This window comes from Monodon monoceros, unplaced genomic scaffold (assembly GCF_005190385.1).
Source record: "Monodon monoceros isolate NGI ecotype Baffin Bay Population unplaced genomic scaffold, NGI_Narwhal_1 Super_Scaffold_15, whole genome shotgun sequence".
In the NCBI taxonomy this organism is placed as follows: domain Eukaryota; kingdom Metazoa; phylum Chordata; class Mammalia; order Artiodactyla; family Monodontidae; genus Monodon; species Monodon monoceros.
Window position 1 is genome coordinate 79,572,994 of NW_021703771.1, and position 18,103 is coordinate 79,591,096.

Sequence of the window (18,103 nt, forward strand, 5' to 3'; positions counted from 1 at the left end):
GACTGGTGTCAAGGGGCTTACCTTTGTTCCCTTTTAGGAGTTTTATGGTTTCAGGTCTTAAGTTCAAGTCTTTAATCCATTTTTAGTTGATTTTTATGTGTGGTGTAGCATAGTTGTCCAGTTTTATTCTTTTGCATGTGGCTGTCCAGTTTTCCCACCCATCCTTTTCCCACTGTGTATTCTTGGCTCCTTTGTCATAAATTAATTGACCATATGTGCATGAGTTTGTTTCTGTGCTCTATATTCTGTTCCATTGATCTATTGTCTGTTTTGATGCCAAACCATAGTGTTTTGATTACTATAGCTTTGAAATGTAGTTTGAAATCAGGAAGAGTGATGCCTCCAGCTTTTTCTTTTTCAAAATTGCTATGGCTATTCAGGGTCTTTTGTGGTTCCATACAATTTTCTCCTGATGTCTGATCTTATTTATTCATTACTCTTAGAACATTGCATTTTTGACTGGACTCAAGACTTAGAGGTCAAAACTCTCAGAGACATCAGCCTCCATCTCTTGGCAATCTGTTCCTGGCGTTTTGCTTTGGCTTCCTTCATTCTCTTGGCCAAAGGCATAGCATATCCTGCAGCCTCTTTCTTATTTTCCTTAGTACACTGTTTCTTCAGAGCAATACACCAATGTGTGTGTTGCACAACATGTGGAGTAACAAGACACTGAATCTTGGGTGCTTTGGTCCCAGGTTTCTCACCTTCTTTGTTTAAGGGCTTTCTCTCAACATATGGGCAAACGCTATCCTCTTTAGGGGGACTGAAAAGTTTCTGGATTCCACCAACTCTTTTGGGCCCCAGGTGACAAGGCACAGTAGTATTAATGAGTCCAGGAATATCCTTCTCCCTATTTTTTTATGATGACCAAATTGAGAACACTCAGATTGACAACTGCAGTGCCACCCTGTACAGATCTGTGCTTTCTTTCTCCAGTCCTCCTTGATCTGTAATTGAAATGCCTCTTACTTAGTAGCAGGCCGACATGGCCGTGGGTCAATGTATGATGGGGTTACATCCTGATAAATCCATCATAAATTGAAAATATTGTAAGTTGAAAATGCATTTAAAACACGTAACCTGCTGAAAATCATAGCTTAGCCTAGCCTACCTTAAATTTGCTCACAACACTTACATTAGCCTACAGTTGGGCAAAATCATCTAACACAAAGCCTATGTTATAATAAAGTGTTGAATATCTCATGTAATTTATGGAATACTGAAAGTAAAAAACAGAATGATTGTATGGGTACAGAACGGTTTTAAGTGTATCAGTTGTTTACCCTTGTGATCATGTGGCTGATAAGAGAGTATCGTACCATATATTGGTAGCCCAGGAAAAGATCAAAATTTGGAGTACGGTTTCTACTGAATGCACACCACTTTTGCACCATTATAAAATCGAAAAATCATTAAGTTGAACCATTGTGAGTCGGGGACCATCTGTATTTACATTTGCTAGTGAGATTCACGCTTTCATATGTTTTCCTGTTACTAAATAGTGTCCTTTCATTTCAGCATGAAGAAGTCCCTTTAACATTCCTTGTAAGTCTGGTCTGGTAGTGATGAACTCCTTCAGCTTTTGCTTGTCTGAAAAACTCCATCCCTTCTTCCACTCTGAAGAACAACTTTGCCAGGTAGTGTATTCTTGGTAATATATCAGCACTTGTAATATATTGTGTCGCTCCTCTCTGGCCTGCAAAAGTTCTGCAAAATATCTGCTGGTAGTCTTATGGGGTTCCCTTGTATATAAGAAGTTGTTTTTCTCTTGCTGCTTTTAAGATTCTCTCCTTGTTTTGACAGTTTAATTATAATGTGTCTCAGTGTGGGGCTCTTTTTGTGGCCCTGCCATGCGGCTTGTGGGATCTTAATTCCCTGACCAGGGATCGAACCTGTGCCCCATGCAGTGGAAGCACAGAGTCTTAACCACTGGACCTCCAGGGAATTCCCTGGGGCTTTGTTTTTTTGTTTTTCTACAAGTTTTTATTGGAGTATAGTTGATTTACAATGTTGTGTTAGTTTCCAGTGTACAGCAAAGTTTGTGGGGCTCTTTGAATTCATCTTATTTGGAACCCTTTGGGATTCCTGCTTAGGAAAGATTTTACCCTTTATTTCTTTGAATAAGCTTTCTGATCCTTTTTTCTCTCTTCTTCTGGAACCTCTATAATGCAAGTATCAAGTCTGCTTAATGGTATCCCATAGGTCCCTTAAGCTATCTTCATTCTTTTTCACTTTTTTTTTTTTTTTTTTTTGTCCTCTGGATGCATTCCACTGCCCTCTTTTTGAGTTTGCTGATCCTTTCTTCCCCATGATCTGGTCTGCCATTGAACCCCCTATTACGTTTTTCAGTTAGTATTCTTCGGCTCTGTGATTTCTGATTGATTCTTTCTTATTTTCTATGTTTTGGCTGAAATTCTCACGCTATTCATGCATTACTCTCCTGACCATGGTGAGCATCTTTATGACCATTATTTGGAACTTATTTATCTCTATTTTGCTAAGGTCTGTTTTTGGAGTTTCATCTTTTTGTTTGCAACATATTCCTCTGTTTCTTCATTTTCCTTGACTCCCTGTGTTGGCTTCTGTGCATTAGATAAAATAGCCACCTCTCCCAGTCTTTTTTTTCTGGGTGGGGCGTCTTCATTACATGCAGGCTTTCTCTAGTTGTGGTGAGCGGGGGCTACTCTTTGTTGCAGTGCACGGGCTTCTTATTGCAGTGGCTTCTCTTGTTGTGGAGCATGGGCTCTAGGCACACAGGCTTCAGTAGTTGCAGCATGTGGGCTTCAGTAGTTGCAGCGTATGGGCTCTAGGGCGCATGGGCTTCAGTAGTTGTGGCACGTGGGCCCTAAAGCGCGTGGGCTTCAGTAGTTGTGGTGCATGGGCTCAATAGTTGTGGCACGCGGGCTCTAGGGCATGGGCTCAGTAGTTGCGGCACACAGGCTCAGTAGTTGTGGCAAGTGGGCCCTAGAGCATGTGGGCTCTAGGGTGCGCTGGCTCAGCAGTTGTGGCACACGGGCTCAGTAGTTGTGGCTCACAGGCTGTAGAGCACAGGCTCAGTAGTTGTGGCGCACAGGCTTAGTTGCTCTACGGCATGTGGGATCTTCCCAGACCAGGGATTGAACCCGTGTCCCCTGCATTGGCAGGTGGATTCTTAACCACTGCGCCACCAGGGAAGTCCCCAGTCTTGACAGAGTGGTCTCGAGTAGGAGATGAACCTAGGATTCAGCCCATCAAGCTCTTGGTTATCTCTCAAACTCTGTGACTGTCTGAACCTCCTTCTTTGTTCTTAGTGGCTCCCGGGAGTTGAGGTTCTGCTAGGACCTCTCAGTGTTCCAAAGGGAACATTCTCAGTCAGTACCTAGATGCAGGCTGATTGGAAACTGAACCCTCAGGCAGCAGCTTTTCAAGTATACAGATAGACCCGTCCAGGGAAAGACTGGAAGATGGGTGTTTCTGTCTGCTCCCTCTGTGCTGAGCAATAGGGGGATGGAACTGTTTCTTTGTACAGTCCTGTGGGATCCACAAACACAAGGCTTGCTGGCCATCAGAGGCAAGTAATCAAGCGGTGCACTCCCTGGGTAACAGCCACAAAAGACAGGGCACTAGAGATGTGTTGAAGCTCCTTCCAGGAAGACACCAGCAACCTCGAGTGGGCAAGAGGAAGAATGCAGAGACAGAACCACCAGCCTCCCTGGTCCCCAGGGAAGATCACAGTCATCCTCTAGATGTGTGCTAAATTAGAAGCCTGACCCTCAGGCCGCAGCTTTTAAGATAAACAAATGGGCATCTTTCAGGAAAAGGCTGGGAGATGGGCATTTCTGTCTGCTGCCCTTGTGCTGAGCCCTGGGGGGAAAGCCACTGTGAGTCCTTGCAAGCCCATTTAGAACTGTTTTTTTCTTTGCTATAGACCTGTGGGTCTTGTGGATGCAAGCCCTGCTGGCTTTCAAAGCTAGGTGTTTTGGTGTGTGGGGGGGTCCATCCTTCAGGTGGAAGACTTGAAAGTTGGGGCACTGGATGTTGGGCCCAAACCCTTCACTCCTCAGGCAGAAGCTGGGAGTTGTGTGCTCCCTCCTGATTGTATCTCACTGTGCCAAGGGTGAGATTTATGGTGACAGTGTGTCTCAGTCTTTCTTATCCATTTCAACATGGGCATTTTCTCGTTCACCCAACGTGTAGGAGTTGCTCAGCTAGTTTCTGAACTTCTCTCTGAGGGAACTGTTCCGTGTGTAGCTGTAAATTTGGTGTCTGTGGAGCAGGCGAGTTCAGGAGCCTCCTATGTCACCATCCTGGTCCAGAACTCTCAAAAATGTTTTAATCTGGTAATCCCAGATGTCAAAATATTCTAAAACCCATCTAGATGTATACATACCCAAAGCTTTTTACGCTTAGGGATTACATTCATATCCAGCACTCTCTAATGATCCTAGGAATCAGTGCGTATCCAGCTTTCAATGTAAATTAGCTTTAACAATCCTGAAATAGTTTGGATTAAATTAAAAATCAAAGATTCTAGTAAGCTTAGTGTTTTCAAACTTTGGAACCAGGTGTTGAATTCCATGACACTGTTTCTAAACTCCAAGGCCAAGCTAAAAGCAGATTAAGAACTGGAATTTTTACAAGAATGGCTTTTTCTAAATTTGGAAACGTCTTGGATATTAAACTGCCTTTTTATGTCTTCTGCTTTATTAAGGTAATTTATAATTATACAATAAATTTCTAATAGATTTTAAGCGATTAGCTTTGGGGAGTGTTCAACATCCAATATAAGGGCACAATCAGTTTTACTGAGTACATTAAAATTGCATTTATTGAACATGTTTAAATTTTTTTCATGGACATAATTTTTATACCAAATGTCAATAAAAGCGAAACCATACATTTTAACATATTTAATATAACAAAGAGATGAAAATTCAGGAGGGTATGCCTAAAAGTCAAATTCTAGGAATTAGAAATAATTTGAGGGGCACTGTAAATTATGAGCCAAGTTCAAAAGAGATACACACGTCACTCTGTGACTGTGCTGTCTTTCTCAACAACAGGAAACCAGTGCTGGCATCCACTACCATGGGCGCCCCGACCTGAGCAGAGGGCTGCGTCCTCCACCATATTATGCCTGTTGCTGTGACCTTGGGTGAATGGTTGAGATGGAGTCAAGAAAGGCATCACGCTCCTCCGTTTGTAGTCTGACTCTCTCTATGGTGACATTTAAACACTAAAGGGGGGACTCGGTGCCCTTAACTTTTAGGGTTGACAACGTAATCAGAAAGAAGTAAAGGGCTTATAGATAAGGATAATTAACTTTTCATCTGAATTTTATTTACAGCTTGCTTTCAGTAGTCTGCTAACACCTGTATTCTGTTTATTTCCTTCCTGGATAGATCATTTAAAGAGACTTTTCCCATGAGGGGAAAGGTCATAGGAAGCTTCATTTGAAATTTTTTCCAGAAAGGATATTTAAACAAGGCTGATTGAACTAGGAGAACCATTTTACTGATGGTCTAAGTTTAAAACTATTTCAAATGTGTATGTTTTCATACTTTGTGTTCTTAGAGTTTTTCAGGTGATGATTATTTTTAAAACATTATTGACTTAAATCTTACCGGACTGATGAAGTGAATCTGTATACATCATATCCATTTCATAAACAGAATGAACAGAAATGGTAAGTGACTTGCCTGAAAAGCTATAGTCATTCAGAAGTACACTGGATCTCTCTCCCAGACCTTATTTTTAAAGCACAGCTATAATGGCTATATTGAGATTTTGCAAAGTGGGGTTTCATTTCATTACTCTAAGTTAATGAACAGATATTCCAGCCATGGTATCTCTGCCATGGTTCATGGAAAACAGAAAAAGAAAACGAACCAAGCCTATCTACACCCCTCTCCCCACGTGATTCCATTAGCTAGAGTTTATTGTTGATAGCTAACTAGCACACTCTATAGCTACATAACAAAACAGGTAGTTAAGTCACTTGTTAGGTTTTTGCATAATTAAACAATTAGATGTTGTTAAGGTTCACTGATGCCCCCAGTTTACCTTCAGATGCTGTACTCCTTTTAGCTTTGACTATCCCATTCTACAAATGTCCATCATTTTCAAAATGGTAGACATAAGCTTAACATGACCCAGCAATTCCACTCCTAGTATATACCCAAGAGAATGGAAAACATGTCCACACAAAAACTTGTACGTGAATGTTAACAGCAGCATTATTCATAACAGCCCCAACATTGAAAGAACCTAAATGTCCCTCAACTGATGAATGGATAAACAAATGTGGTACATCCATACAATGGAATATTATTTGGCCATAAAAAGGAACGAAGTCCTACTACATGTATACATGCTACACCATGGATGAACCTTCAAAACATTATGCTAAGAAGCCAGACACAGAAGGCCACGTATTATAAATTTTTTAAAACTTGTCATTCATATGAAATGTCCATAATAGGCAAATCCACAGAGACAGAAAGATTAGTGTTTACCAGGGGCTGGGGGAGAGAAGAGGAGGAGTGATTGCTAGTGGGTGTGGGGTTATCTGGAGGGATGATGAAATGTTCTGAAATTAGATAGTGGTGATGGTTGCACAACTCTGTAAACACTAAAAATCAATGAGCTGTGCATTTAAAAGGGTGAATTTTATGGTATGTGAATTATAGCTCAATAATGCTGTTACTTAAAAAAAAAGTCATCAGGATGATTTCCTATTTCTCACATGCTGGAGACCAATTAATACCATTTCCTAATGAGCAAGAAATAATGGTATACTTTAGCTAAAAAGAATCTGAGGATTGTGATATTAAGTATTGCTAATATATATATAATAGCTTAGAATAGTTTCAGTCCACACTCTGATCAACAATGGATTTATTATTCTTATCTGGGAAAAATTAAAAGTATAGGTAGCTACAGTCTGGAAAGAATTATTATAGGCTAGAAATTTTTTAAAAAGAGAAATATTTGTTCTCAGCAATATGAAAATAAAAACTTACAAGGAAATGACCCATGGATGACAAGGCGTGTAACAAAGCTAACATGTTACACAAAGGTTTACACTGACAAGTTTTAAAAACTTACAGCACATGGAAACCCTGACCCAAAACAGAGTCTTTATGTTCTAGTTCATTCTCTCTCCATTTTAGGCACCCTCCAACAGGCATTTCTGTGGTAAACTGGTGATGGCTCTCCCTTCAGAAGCCATCAGCGCTGCTCCCAGCATGAGCCAGGGACAGTCACAGATGACAAAAGTCACAGATCACATCCTTTAGCCATAGCAGCTTGCTCCCTATCACCAGGGACAACACTGCAAAACATAAACTGGCACATATGGAAGTTTTTTTCAATCAGAAGAATCCAGTCTAGCCCTTCTTTCTTTGATTGACACTTCTGGGTTTGTGTTTTACAGAACAATATTCTGTTGCCTGCAACATACTCCAGGCCACATTAATGCCATAATGACTACATTTGCATGATTGCGTAGAGCTTAAAAAGAGAGAACACCACGTTTCTTGCACTGTGTTCACGTGTGAAAAAAGAAAAAGACAATTGTCAGTTTTCCAGGTCTTTGGCTAAAGTGTCACGGATGAATTGTAAGGTACGTTGGTACAAAAAAGCATCCTTTTTCTTTGGCTTACAAATGTTCAAATGGTTAACATCCACAGGAATTAGATCTCCAATGCCTAGATCTGAAGAAAACAAAAATGTCAATAAAATTTAAGTAAAAATATAAGCTGCCCCCTGTCAACAGTGAAAGAGGCCAAATGCGTAGTTGTAAATGTTGATTTGGTTGTGATAGAGAACCTCTTTTCAGAGATAAAGGAACTTAAAGTTTGACTGTAACTAAACTGCATTTGACTACTCACGTGAGAATGGAGTCTCAGTAGGTGTAATTATAACTTTATGCTTTTCTCATAAATTCTGTGTGTGTGCTGCCGATTTCCTAATTCAATAGTGAACAGAGCCTGAGCACTGTCACCTTCAAAACGTTTACCCACTGCAGGTTATTACTAAGTTATTCCACACTTCTCTGAACCACTTCTATTCCTAGAGCTAATATTAGAAACTTGATAATGAGCTCCCGTGCCCTGATGAAACGAATGGGAACGTCTCACATGGAATCCCTTCTATACCCGCCCTCCATGCTCACTCTACCAGGGAAGGAGATGATGTGGTGCTTGAGAGAGCTGGTTGAGTTTTTGATGTTTCAGCCTAACCAAGTCCACCTAGATGGAAGTGACAGGAGGTACTAGTGAAGCCAGCCAGGTGAGGAAGTGCAGCTGGTGGTTATGAAGGAAGACTGCCCACCTGGTGACACAGAAGAAGGGGTAGATAGAATGATGACAAGGCTATGTCACTACCAGCAGCTGGTCCACAATATTAATTTTGCCTTAAGCTCCCAAATTCATCTTAAAAGAAAACAAAAAACTGGCCACTGTTCTTTGAACTCTTCAGGTTCTTCAACTACCAAACAGCAGTTCCTCACCCTATGGCATATTGCTTTAAGGTAAAGTCTCTTCAGATTCCACTATAGGATATCAAGCCTTTTTCATTTTATATAGATAATAATGAAGTAGGACAAAACTTGTTACGCAGACAGAAGAACCATCTGGCAGGCGCTCCAGATACGCACCATGCCTGGCTGCCAGGAGCTCTCGGTAATGGCAGAGTGCTACCAGGACAGCACCTGACCCAGGCCCTCAAAGTGATCAGAAAAGGGTCTGACAAGCAACTAAAGAGTTAGCCAGGTTGAGGGGAAAGCATTTCAGGGAGTGAAATGTACGGGCTCTTTACTATGCTCAGAGTAACACAGGAGGCTATAAGGAGAACTGAGATTTGGGCTCTGCCCTCAAAGAGCCTACAGTAGGCTACAGTGCTGCAGTAGCAGGCATTGGTCATTTCCCTCAGTCCCAGGATTAGGAAGACACTGAACTTTAACACTAGTTTTTTCCTTCACAATCTCTGTTGCTTGACTATTCCCCATGTATCTTCCAGTTATTTACTAAGCTTCCACACCTTTAGCTGATTTAAGGTTCCTGCAGGCGGCTATCAATCTGTGAAATGAACTGCTCCTTTTAATCTAGCTGATAGAAAAGCTCTGTATTCTTACCTTAATGCAGCAGATTTCACTGTTGAGAGCTAACGCAGAGTTAGCCAATTAACCTTTGCTGTCTAATCAGTTAAATAAAAGGAGGGAAGGGGAATGCCAAGGTTAAATATTTGCAGAGAAGTTTTAATCTATGGCTTAAAAGAATAACAATCTAAATCTTCATAAAACTGTCTCCTAAAACTGAGAAACTGGATATAAAAGTTGACGTTTATGATTACCACCAACCAGGAAACTAAGGACAAACAAGTTTCAAAAGAGTGAATACCTGCTGATTCCAGGGGCACCACGTGGAGTTTAATCATGCTACCAATGTAGGTTGGTAGTGTTTCTACAAAACTCAGCACCTGGAAGTTTCTATCTTTTGCAAACTCCAGAAAGTCATCCTGTAGTGTTTTAAGTGCAGGAGAATCTGTAAAATTATAGAGAGCGAGATTGTAACAAGATCTATTTATCTAGTTCATAATAAAATGCATCAACCTTCCAAATTTAGAGAGGAAATTAGGGTTCTGATTCAAGCTGGTGGCTTGTTTATTTTCTCTTCTTCCTAAGAAGCCATTAAGATGAGAGAAAAGGGCTAAAACCAATCTAGAACTTAGAGGCCAGTGTCAGCGGGAGAGTTTTCTCACATTGCTGGCTGACCAGAAGCAGTACCCAGGGCAGTTTGGTGTGTGGGACTGAGGGGTCCCTCGGTGTGCTGGCTGGCACTTCCACGTCCACTCGGAAGCACAGCCTCCCATCAACAGAGCCTGTCTATAATCACAGAGCACCCATCCCCTTCCTGTCCCCCATCCTCAAGTATCAAAGGGCGACCAAGAAGCACCAGGTCTTAGAGGAAAGCCTACCACCTGAGAGAGACCAGGTGAGCAAACAGAAAACCTGGGCACAGAAGACACTTTTTTTTAAAAAAACCTCTAATTAGTATCTTTAGAATGATTTCAAAAGAAAATGGATCACAGAACAAGAAAGAGCTTGTGGAAGATAAAATTTGCAAAAAAAATCAAATTCAACAAAAGGTTTGAAGAGAAAGTCCAGTTACTCTCCATAAAGCAGAACAAAGAACATATGAGCAAAAAGACAATGGTATACTAAAGCTCAAGCCAAGGGTCCCAAAATTCTGATTAACAGGTGTTCCAGAGAAAGAGAAGATGCTTTTTAACCCCAAACAAATATAGTGCCTTATAATATGAATATCTGAAAAGCTCGTGTATATTTTAACAGTTGATGATTTTCCAAACTTGTGGAAAAGAGCAGTTCTTTGGTAATTTGGAGTAATACTTAACGCAAAACATTATGTAACTTTAAAAATTTTAACTAAGATAGTGTTAAAATTATTGTTATATTTCTTAAGCAGATAATGGCTTAAGAACAAAAAGGGAACGTATCAAAGAAAAATTAACCCCAAACTAAAAAGTTTCCATGATAGTCTAAACACAATTGATGTACAAATAGTAAAATGAGGTAATACAGCCAAGTTAAAACTGTTAGTCAAAACTGTTCTCCTCCTTCTCCCGTATAACTGGTGTTAACACAATGCTAATTCCCTTTAGAAAAAAAGTATTACCCTTGCTGAGTTCTTTGACTTCCAAAGAGGGAAAGAGAAGATAACGAATATTAACAGAGTATTCAGCCAGGTGGGATCCATGATGAGGGACACTATAAAAAATTATTCCTCTGGTATTGTTTATAATAGTACTCATTTCTGGCTTCTTAGAGGCTTCCAACAGCATCTTTTTGACAAGAAGACCTAGCCATAGAGAAGAAAAACAATGCATAAGCTATTTTCCTTCCCTTATTTAAAAAAAAAAAAAAGGCAAACGAGAAATACTGAAAAAGAGATGCTTTCTTTAAAAAAGTTTAAACAATAATTCTCTGTAGTCCAACAAACAGGGCCTTAAAATATTAACACTTAGTAATGCGCCCAATCCTCTAAAATATATAGCACAAGACTACAAACAGGTAAGACTCTAGAAGCTCATTTGTAAAGCAGACGTTACATCACAGGATAAACTCTCCCGGAGAAGAGAGCTAGGCACTGCATGTTGGGTGTCCATCAATGACGCGCATATGCAGCAGCCAGCCTCCCCACCTACCCGCAGCAGCCCACGGACGACCACTCCGTTAGGACAGTGCTAATATTTTAAAAACACAGTCTCACATATCCACTGGGGAGAAAACAAAGCTGCCGTGGGAAAATGCACCTAGGAAGGCACCTTCTTTTCTGTCCCCCAACCTGGGCTTGGAGCTGATAGGGAAACACAAAGGTAACATGGATGGTAACAGTCGGTCTCTGAGGATACAAAGGGCTACATCCACCTTTCTCTCAGCAAAAAGCCCAGACTCAAGAGTCAGCAGTCCTGAGCATTTCATCAGATAAACTAGGCCAAGTTGAAAGGCCCTCTGCAAGGTGGATGGTGAACATTTAGCACTGGACTGGGAGTGGGTTGGGAGAAGCAGGGGATGTGGCTTAGCAAGCAAGCACTGGGACCAAAGAGGGGACACCTGTGATCACACCGCCACTTCTGCAGGCCTGGGCGAGGGGTAAGCAGGCATGCAGGGGGCTGGGGCTGCGGGCACAGGAGCAGTGACGGACTCTGCGGTGGTTGGAGAAACAGGGAAGAAAGGGGGGGCCCTGGGACCAGCCAGGAACGCTGAGAGATATTTACAAGTTGGGCTTACATACGCCATGGACAGCTTCTGATATTCACTCATTATCAAGCGTAGTGCTTAACTCATTTTCTTTTTATATGGTTTTTTACTAGTTGTCCCCTCTTAGAAAAACAAATAGCATGGGAGGAGCCATAGCCAAAAACATTAATTTAGGGGGGAAAAGGGCTACCAATAAACAAAACAGAGAGCTCGCATGGCTGACAACCTCACAATGCTTGCTTGGCAACAATGAAACATACTTACCTCCCATGCTGTGTGATACCCAAATCATTGGCCTATCCCCAACACCAGCAGCTCTGAGCTTCCTCAGAAGTTCGTTGCTCCTGAATGCAATGGACTTTCTGAACAAAATGAAAACAGCGGGTATGACAGGAGGCTACTGATTCCCCCTGCCCCAATTTTGCTATTCACGTTTTAAGGCAAGATCTTTTGTTTATTGGACCAATTCTACATGCTACATTTTGGAGTCAGGAATACCTCTATTCTCTCCGGTTGATTCCTGCAATTGCTCATTCCCCATTTCTAACTTAGTCACACTGGCATAGGTGGGAATATTTATGAAACAAGCATTGTTTAGGCATCTAAAACGTATCGGGCAATTTTCACGGGTCAAACTTGGGTCTTACCCCATTGCCCCCACCACTTAGGGTGTGCGTCCCTCCTCATTAGGTGGCCTGACAAGACAAGGATCAGCAGAGACCACGCTGTCCTTTGCGAGTTCACCTGTGGAGTCAGCTGTCATTGCTGTTTAGTTCTACTTGTATTTATGTTACAAACACTAAGCTTTCATCATTTTGGTTTGTTACTTAGAAACAGCACAAAGCTATTAGAATCAGACTTCAAATAAGTAACTTTCAAACTAAAAGGGAACTCTAAAGCTGTCTGGTCTGGTAGTTTTAAACTGTGTATGTGGAGAATCCTCTCTTTGAAATAAAGGTTTATGCGAGCTCCTCTGGGTGACCTGGGGAAGGAGCCCTGGGGTCTCGCCCGCTGACCCTCAGCACCATTCCTCTGGCACCTAGGTGGCGGTCATTCATATATAACACTCAGTTTGATAACACAGATCAGACCAACTCCCTCCATTTGTAGACCAGACTTCCCAGACCAGTTTAATGACCTGAGATGGCTAGTGAGTCAAAGGCAGAATTGGCTGTAGTCTAGGTCCTGAAGCCCAGAAATCGAGCGCTCTCTCCTGTATATACAATTGGCACATACGATGTACAAGTGACATAAGGAGCCTACATTGCTCAGCATCTCTCTTGGCTTCCTTTAGGTGGTATGCTTGTGAACACAAAAGCCAAAAGCCCCATGTTTACTTCCAGGAATTAAGGAAACTTCGCTCTCGAATCCATGGTCCTTACTATGTGAATAGTTTTAAGTGAACCATGTTAGGAGCCCAACATTGACACTGTATCTAAGCCTCATACAGTTTCATTATTTATAGCTAACTTCCTCTATAAGGAAGAGAAGAAAGGTTAGGTTAGTTTTCCATAAGAAAATCCTGTCTGTGGCCTCAAAGATAAAACCCCCCTCCATCCCAGAGGGCCCACTTGTGGCCTGGACCCTTCCCCCTCTGTTACCTTTCCATAGGGCACCTTGCTCTCCAGTCGCTAAGGCTGGTGTCATACTCCACAGATATAATTCGGAGAGCGGGACAGTCTCTTGCTAACCACGACTACGTAAAATAAAAGGTACAAAAGGGAAGATATGAATTTCCACTGTTCCACTTATTTCCTAGCAATTGAAATTCGTAACTAAAGGACCCTTGTAATACTGACAACTAGTAAAAGACTGCATTGGAGTAAAGTATAAAGGTGACTAGAAAAATAACTCCAGCGTTTTATCTTTTTATATCTCTGCTCATAAGGTGATATTGCATAAGGTCTATGCAGGTTTCAAGAGAATATTCTCAATTTTAATCTGCTATAGCCAAAAGCAGGGCCTGTTTTTGGAGTCTAGATCAAATTGGCTTTTTGAAAGCATTTAGTAGAAAGCTGTGATCTCAGGACAGACAGAAGAGCGTGACGGAGGTTAGAGATTTGACCTGAGAGCTCGGATACTAATTACAGTTACAGTTCTGTCTCTGTGGATCCGAGGTTTATCGTCATCTCCATATTTCAGTGTCACCAGAGAAAGAGTGCCAACCACTCTTTCTGCTGATAAGCCCTTGTGAAGGTGGATAAGCAGAAGTGGGACAAAGCCCCAGGAACTATTTATACATATTTACAGCATCAGTTTTCACTGAGCTTTAGATAAATTTCATTCAATAAATTAATGCCAAAGTTTAGGCTCTTTAGAAGAAATAATGTCAAAGAAATCCAAAGCAGAATTACTTCTTCAAAGTCTTTCTATTTTATAATTATTAAAACCACAGAACTAGCCAGCTGTTATTAATATATTATTTATTGAATTATATATATATATTTTTTTGAATTATATTTTTAACGGAAGTGGACTATTTTACTGGCCCTTGCCCTTTGCCCATTTTTTACTTAACAGAATACTCTTTTAGAGTCATAGAATGTACCGTAAATTATACAACACAGAGTGATAAGCCCAGTTGTTCATGTAACATATTATAAGTGTCCCTAAGGAAAAGAAAAACTGCATGGAAAAAAAATCCCAGTAAAAAGAGGAAAGTAAGCATGTCACAGGGAGGACCCTAAAGGCCGGTGACACAGCAGCGTGTCGGGATAAGGGTGGCCAACCAGAGGTAGCCGCTTCCTTACCTTGGGCCAACATGTTGTATACTTAGTTTCATCCTCTGAAACCTTTTCAGATAAATTCTGATCATTGTCCTGCTGGCGCCACGTTTTGAATGCTGCTCCCATAAGGCCGTGAATAAACAGGACATCTGCTTTAATGGGCTGGCTAACAGGGGAGAGAGTTTTTAAAAGAAGCAGAAAAAATGCATTATTACTTTGATAAGAATCTACACAGCACTCTCTTTGGATGGTGCTTATTTTAGCAGGTTTATATGACATAAAATAAACGTAATTAAGGCAAGCTTTATAAGCACAGGTTTGCTGAGGAGCCCTAAAGGAGCTCTGGCAAAGACATATATGCAGTGTGCTCACTGCTCTCTCTGTAAGGATGGAAACACAACTAGGCAGGCAGACCAACCAAAATCAACTGTAATGCGCTTAGTGATCAGTGAAGTGACAGATGTCATAGATTACCCTCCAAAGAGTTCCATGAGAATATTACACAAATCAATAAAAGTATTTAAGAAATTAAATCATATGCTAGTGTAGTTTCAAACTCAGTATGCATGAAAAAGATTGTTTTTATCAAGGAAAATGATGTTTATCAGAAACAGAGCAAATGAGATTTTAAAGTAACATTCTTTCTTTGTATATGCCATTTAAAAAAATTGCAATAGTATATTACTTGCAAGCTATTTATAATACACACCCAATTATATAACACATAAAATACATTACCATATTATTTTATTTACAAATTAGAATTAACCAGGAAATCTATTTTTCAAGTTAAAAAAAAGTTCTTGCTGTTTTCTGAGGTATTAAAGTGCCTGACAAAAATCTAAGAAATGTGTAATTTTTTCATTGTGGTATATTTATTGTCTTAGCAATGATACGACTGGAAATAGTGACCAGAAATAACCTTAAGAAAACAAACAAACAAACAAAAAAAGAAATAACCTTAAGAAGGAGTATGAGTCAAATTTATTACAACTTATTCCTTCCGATACATGCTTTTATAACCTCGCCTAAGCTTTCTCTAGTCCCTTGAGTTCTAGGCCCAGGCTGATTTGGTTGCCTGCATGTAATAATGTCCTAGCTCCTTCTCATCCAGATCAACCTCTACAACCCTAATCAGTTAATAACTTAGATTTACATGAAAAAGGTAATGAAACAAAGAAGAAATATGCATTACAGAGTTTATGTGAGACACGTTATAAAAGGTGAATGCAGCCTTCCTGAAGGTAAGCCGCTGGTATAAAATAACCCTGGTAATTTAGCTAGTTCCATACTTTCACGACAGCTTGCAATTCTTCTGAGGTTATTAGGGGCAAACTGTTTCAGTAAATAAGGTATTTGACTTATTTGTAAGGTATTTAACTTATCTAAATTATGCAGAAAGAAGTTAGAATATTAAGGCCTTGAAGCATTACGTCCCCACAGGGACAAAGCGGCTCTACCCTGCCTTCTTACCTTGTGCGGTACTGGGGGTGCAGCACGTACACGCCGTCCTGGTACTTATCTTGCACAGTCTCTCGGTCTAGATTAGCCAGGGTTCTGGCGGCGTGTGAGGCCTCCATAATGTGGTGGGACTTTATTGCTTCTACCAGTATGGAAACCCAGCCTGGTGAAAAGAACATATTCTCTAAACACCAGCGCTAATCCGTCTCAGACTACTGAGAGGTTTTCAGGCTGAAAATAATGGGAGGAAGGCAAACCTCAGCATCTGTCTACGAGAAAAAGCCCTAGCACCACAATTACATTCTTCCCTAAGGCCCCCTGGGTCCCACAGCACAATGCTGTGATGTCCCCAGCCAGGTACTCCTTAGGGATCTCAACGAAGGTTAAGAGCCATTTTCTTTATTTAGAAAATCTAACAGAAGTTGTAATTACTAGAGATGAGGCCATAAATGGTAAGAAAATGTCATATTTTGCTTTAGCAAAAATTATTAAACTCAGTGAGTTAACACTAGTTATTTCATTCTGATTGGCATATTAGCAGCCCTTAATAATACACGAGTGAGTAGTTTCTTAATAATGAACTTGTTTGACAGACAAAAAACTTATAAAACCTGAGGTTCAGGAAGGAAAAACTCATTTTTTTAAATTGAAGTATAGTTGATTTACAATGTTGTGTTAATTTCTGCGGTGCAGCGAAGTGACTCAGTTATAACTACATATACATTCTTTTTCATATTCTTTTCCATTATGGTTTATCTCAGGATATTGGGTATAATTCCCTGTGCTATACAGTAGGACCTTGTTGTTTATCCATTCTATATGTAACAGTCTGGAAGAACTATTTCTTAAAGGGAGACGAAGAAATACTTTGTGCAGTACAATTTCATTTATTTTTTATGTTTTTGTTGTTTAAAACAGTGTATTGCTTTATGAACATAAATATATAGGCAAAGTTTATGCTTGTGCGTGCATGCACACACACACACACACACACACACACACAAACACACAAAGATCTAGAAAGAGGCACCAAACTATTAAAGTCACTGCCTCTTAGGAGGGAGTTGGGGTTGTGGAGGGCTCTTTATAAAGCTGGGTTTAATTTTTTGCTATATCTGTGTTCTCTGAAGTATTTACAATGAGAGTCTATTCATGTATTATTTAATTTAAAATAAAAATATGGGCTTTGAGGTCAGAGAGACTTGAGCTCAAATTTCTGTCCCTTGCTTACTTGCTATGGAAACTCAGTCAAGTTACGTGGTTCATTTGACCTGAAGGAAGGTTCTAATAAATTAATCTATATAAAAACTGCCATTTTCAAGCGCAGCAGGTGCTCAATAGAGAGTAGCTTGTCCTCCCTCTTTCGTCCTCCCACTTTCTGTGGCAAAAGTGTTGAGAAACACTGTGATGATAGGAGGCCATTATTTAATAATCCAAAAGAAATTTCAGACCCAATAATTCTTTAGCAATACTCTAATGTGTAATATTAGAATATCCCTCTTCAAAATCTCTTATAGAATGCTTTACAATAATTAATGTTTTCAAATTCTACCTATAGAGATATACAAGTATGTTATTGGTATGTACAAAAATATGGCTTTATTTTTAACGGAGTCACAAGAAAGGAAACACAAGAGAAAGCACGGCACAAGGCCATTTCTACAGCATTTTTTAGTTGGCAAAGTATTTTTACAATGCCTGAGATGCTTCACCTAATGCTCCTTGGAAAACTTGTGTCTTTCTTAAATATTTACTGTTTTTTAATTACATAACTTCTGAATACATTTTAACTGTAAAACAAACAAAAATAGCACTTAATAATGAACATCCCACTTTAGCACTCCCATCATTTCCCAATTCCCACTTATATCCTCAGAAGTAATCAAAGTTAAAAGTCTGGTGGACACCTTTCCAAACCTTTTTAAAAATTCAGTTACATACCTATAATTTATATATACACTATAGCTCCATATGTTTTTTTTTTTGCCTAAATGGAATTATACTATTCCTACTGGCCTGTGACTTGATTTTATACTTCAGCCATGTACACAGACCAGTTACCAATAATGAAATTGAATCAGTAATAAAAAAAAAACTCCCAACAAACAAAAGTCCGGGACCAGATGGCTTCACAAGTGAATTCTACCAAACATTT

General features: G+C 40.1%; 1 protein-coding gene and 1 pseudogene across 2 annotated transcripts in view; both read right to left on the reverse strand.

Moving 5' to 3' along the window:
• Positions 1–465: 465 nt before the first annotated feature.
• Positions 466–1,000, reverse strand: LOC114895923 (annotated as a pseudogene).
• Positions 1,001–6,864: 5,864 nt separating this feature from the next.
• Positions 6,865–18,103, reverse strand: part of SERAC1 (serine active site containing 1) — a 78,484-nt gene continuing 67,245 nt past the window's right edge. For both annotated transcript variants that reach the window (XM_029224196.1, XM_029224197.1), the window contains exons 11-17: positions 15,961–16,111; positions 14,512–14,653; positions 13,363–13,457; positions 12,026–12,123; positions 10,677–10,859; positions 9,381–9,524; positions 6,865–7,694 (exon numbers count right to left, since the gene is read on the reverse strand). In XM_029224196.1, coding sequence (XP_029080029.1) covers positions 7,558–7,694; positions 9,381–9,524; positions 10,677–10,859; positions 12,026–12,123; positions 13,363–13,457; positions 14,512–14,653; positions 15,961–16,111 — 950 coding nt within the window. In that variant the 3' untranslated portion in view covers positions 6,865–7,557. The remainder of the gene's footprint in view (positions 7,695–9,380; positions 9,525–10,676; positions 10,860–12,025; positions 12,124–13,362; positions 13,458–14,511; positions 14,654–15,960; positions 16,112–18,103) is intronic.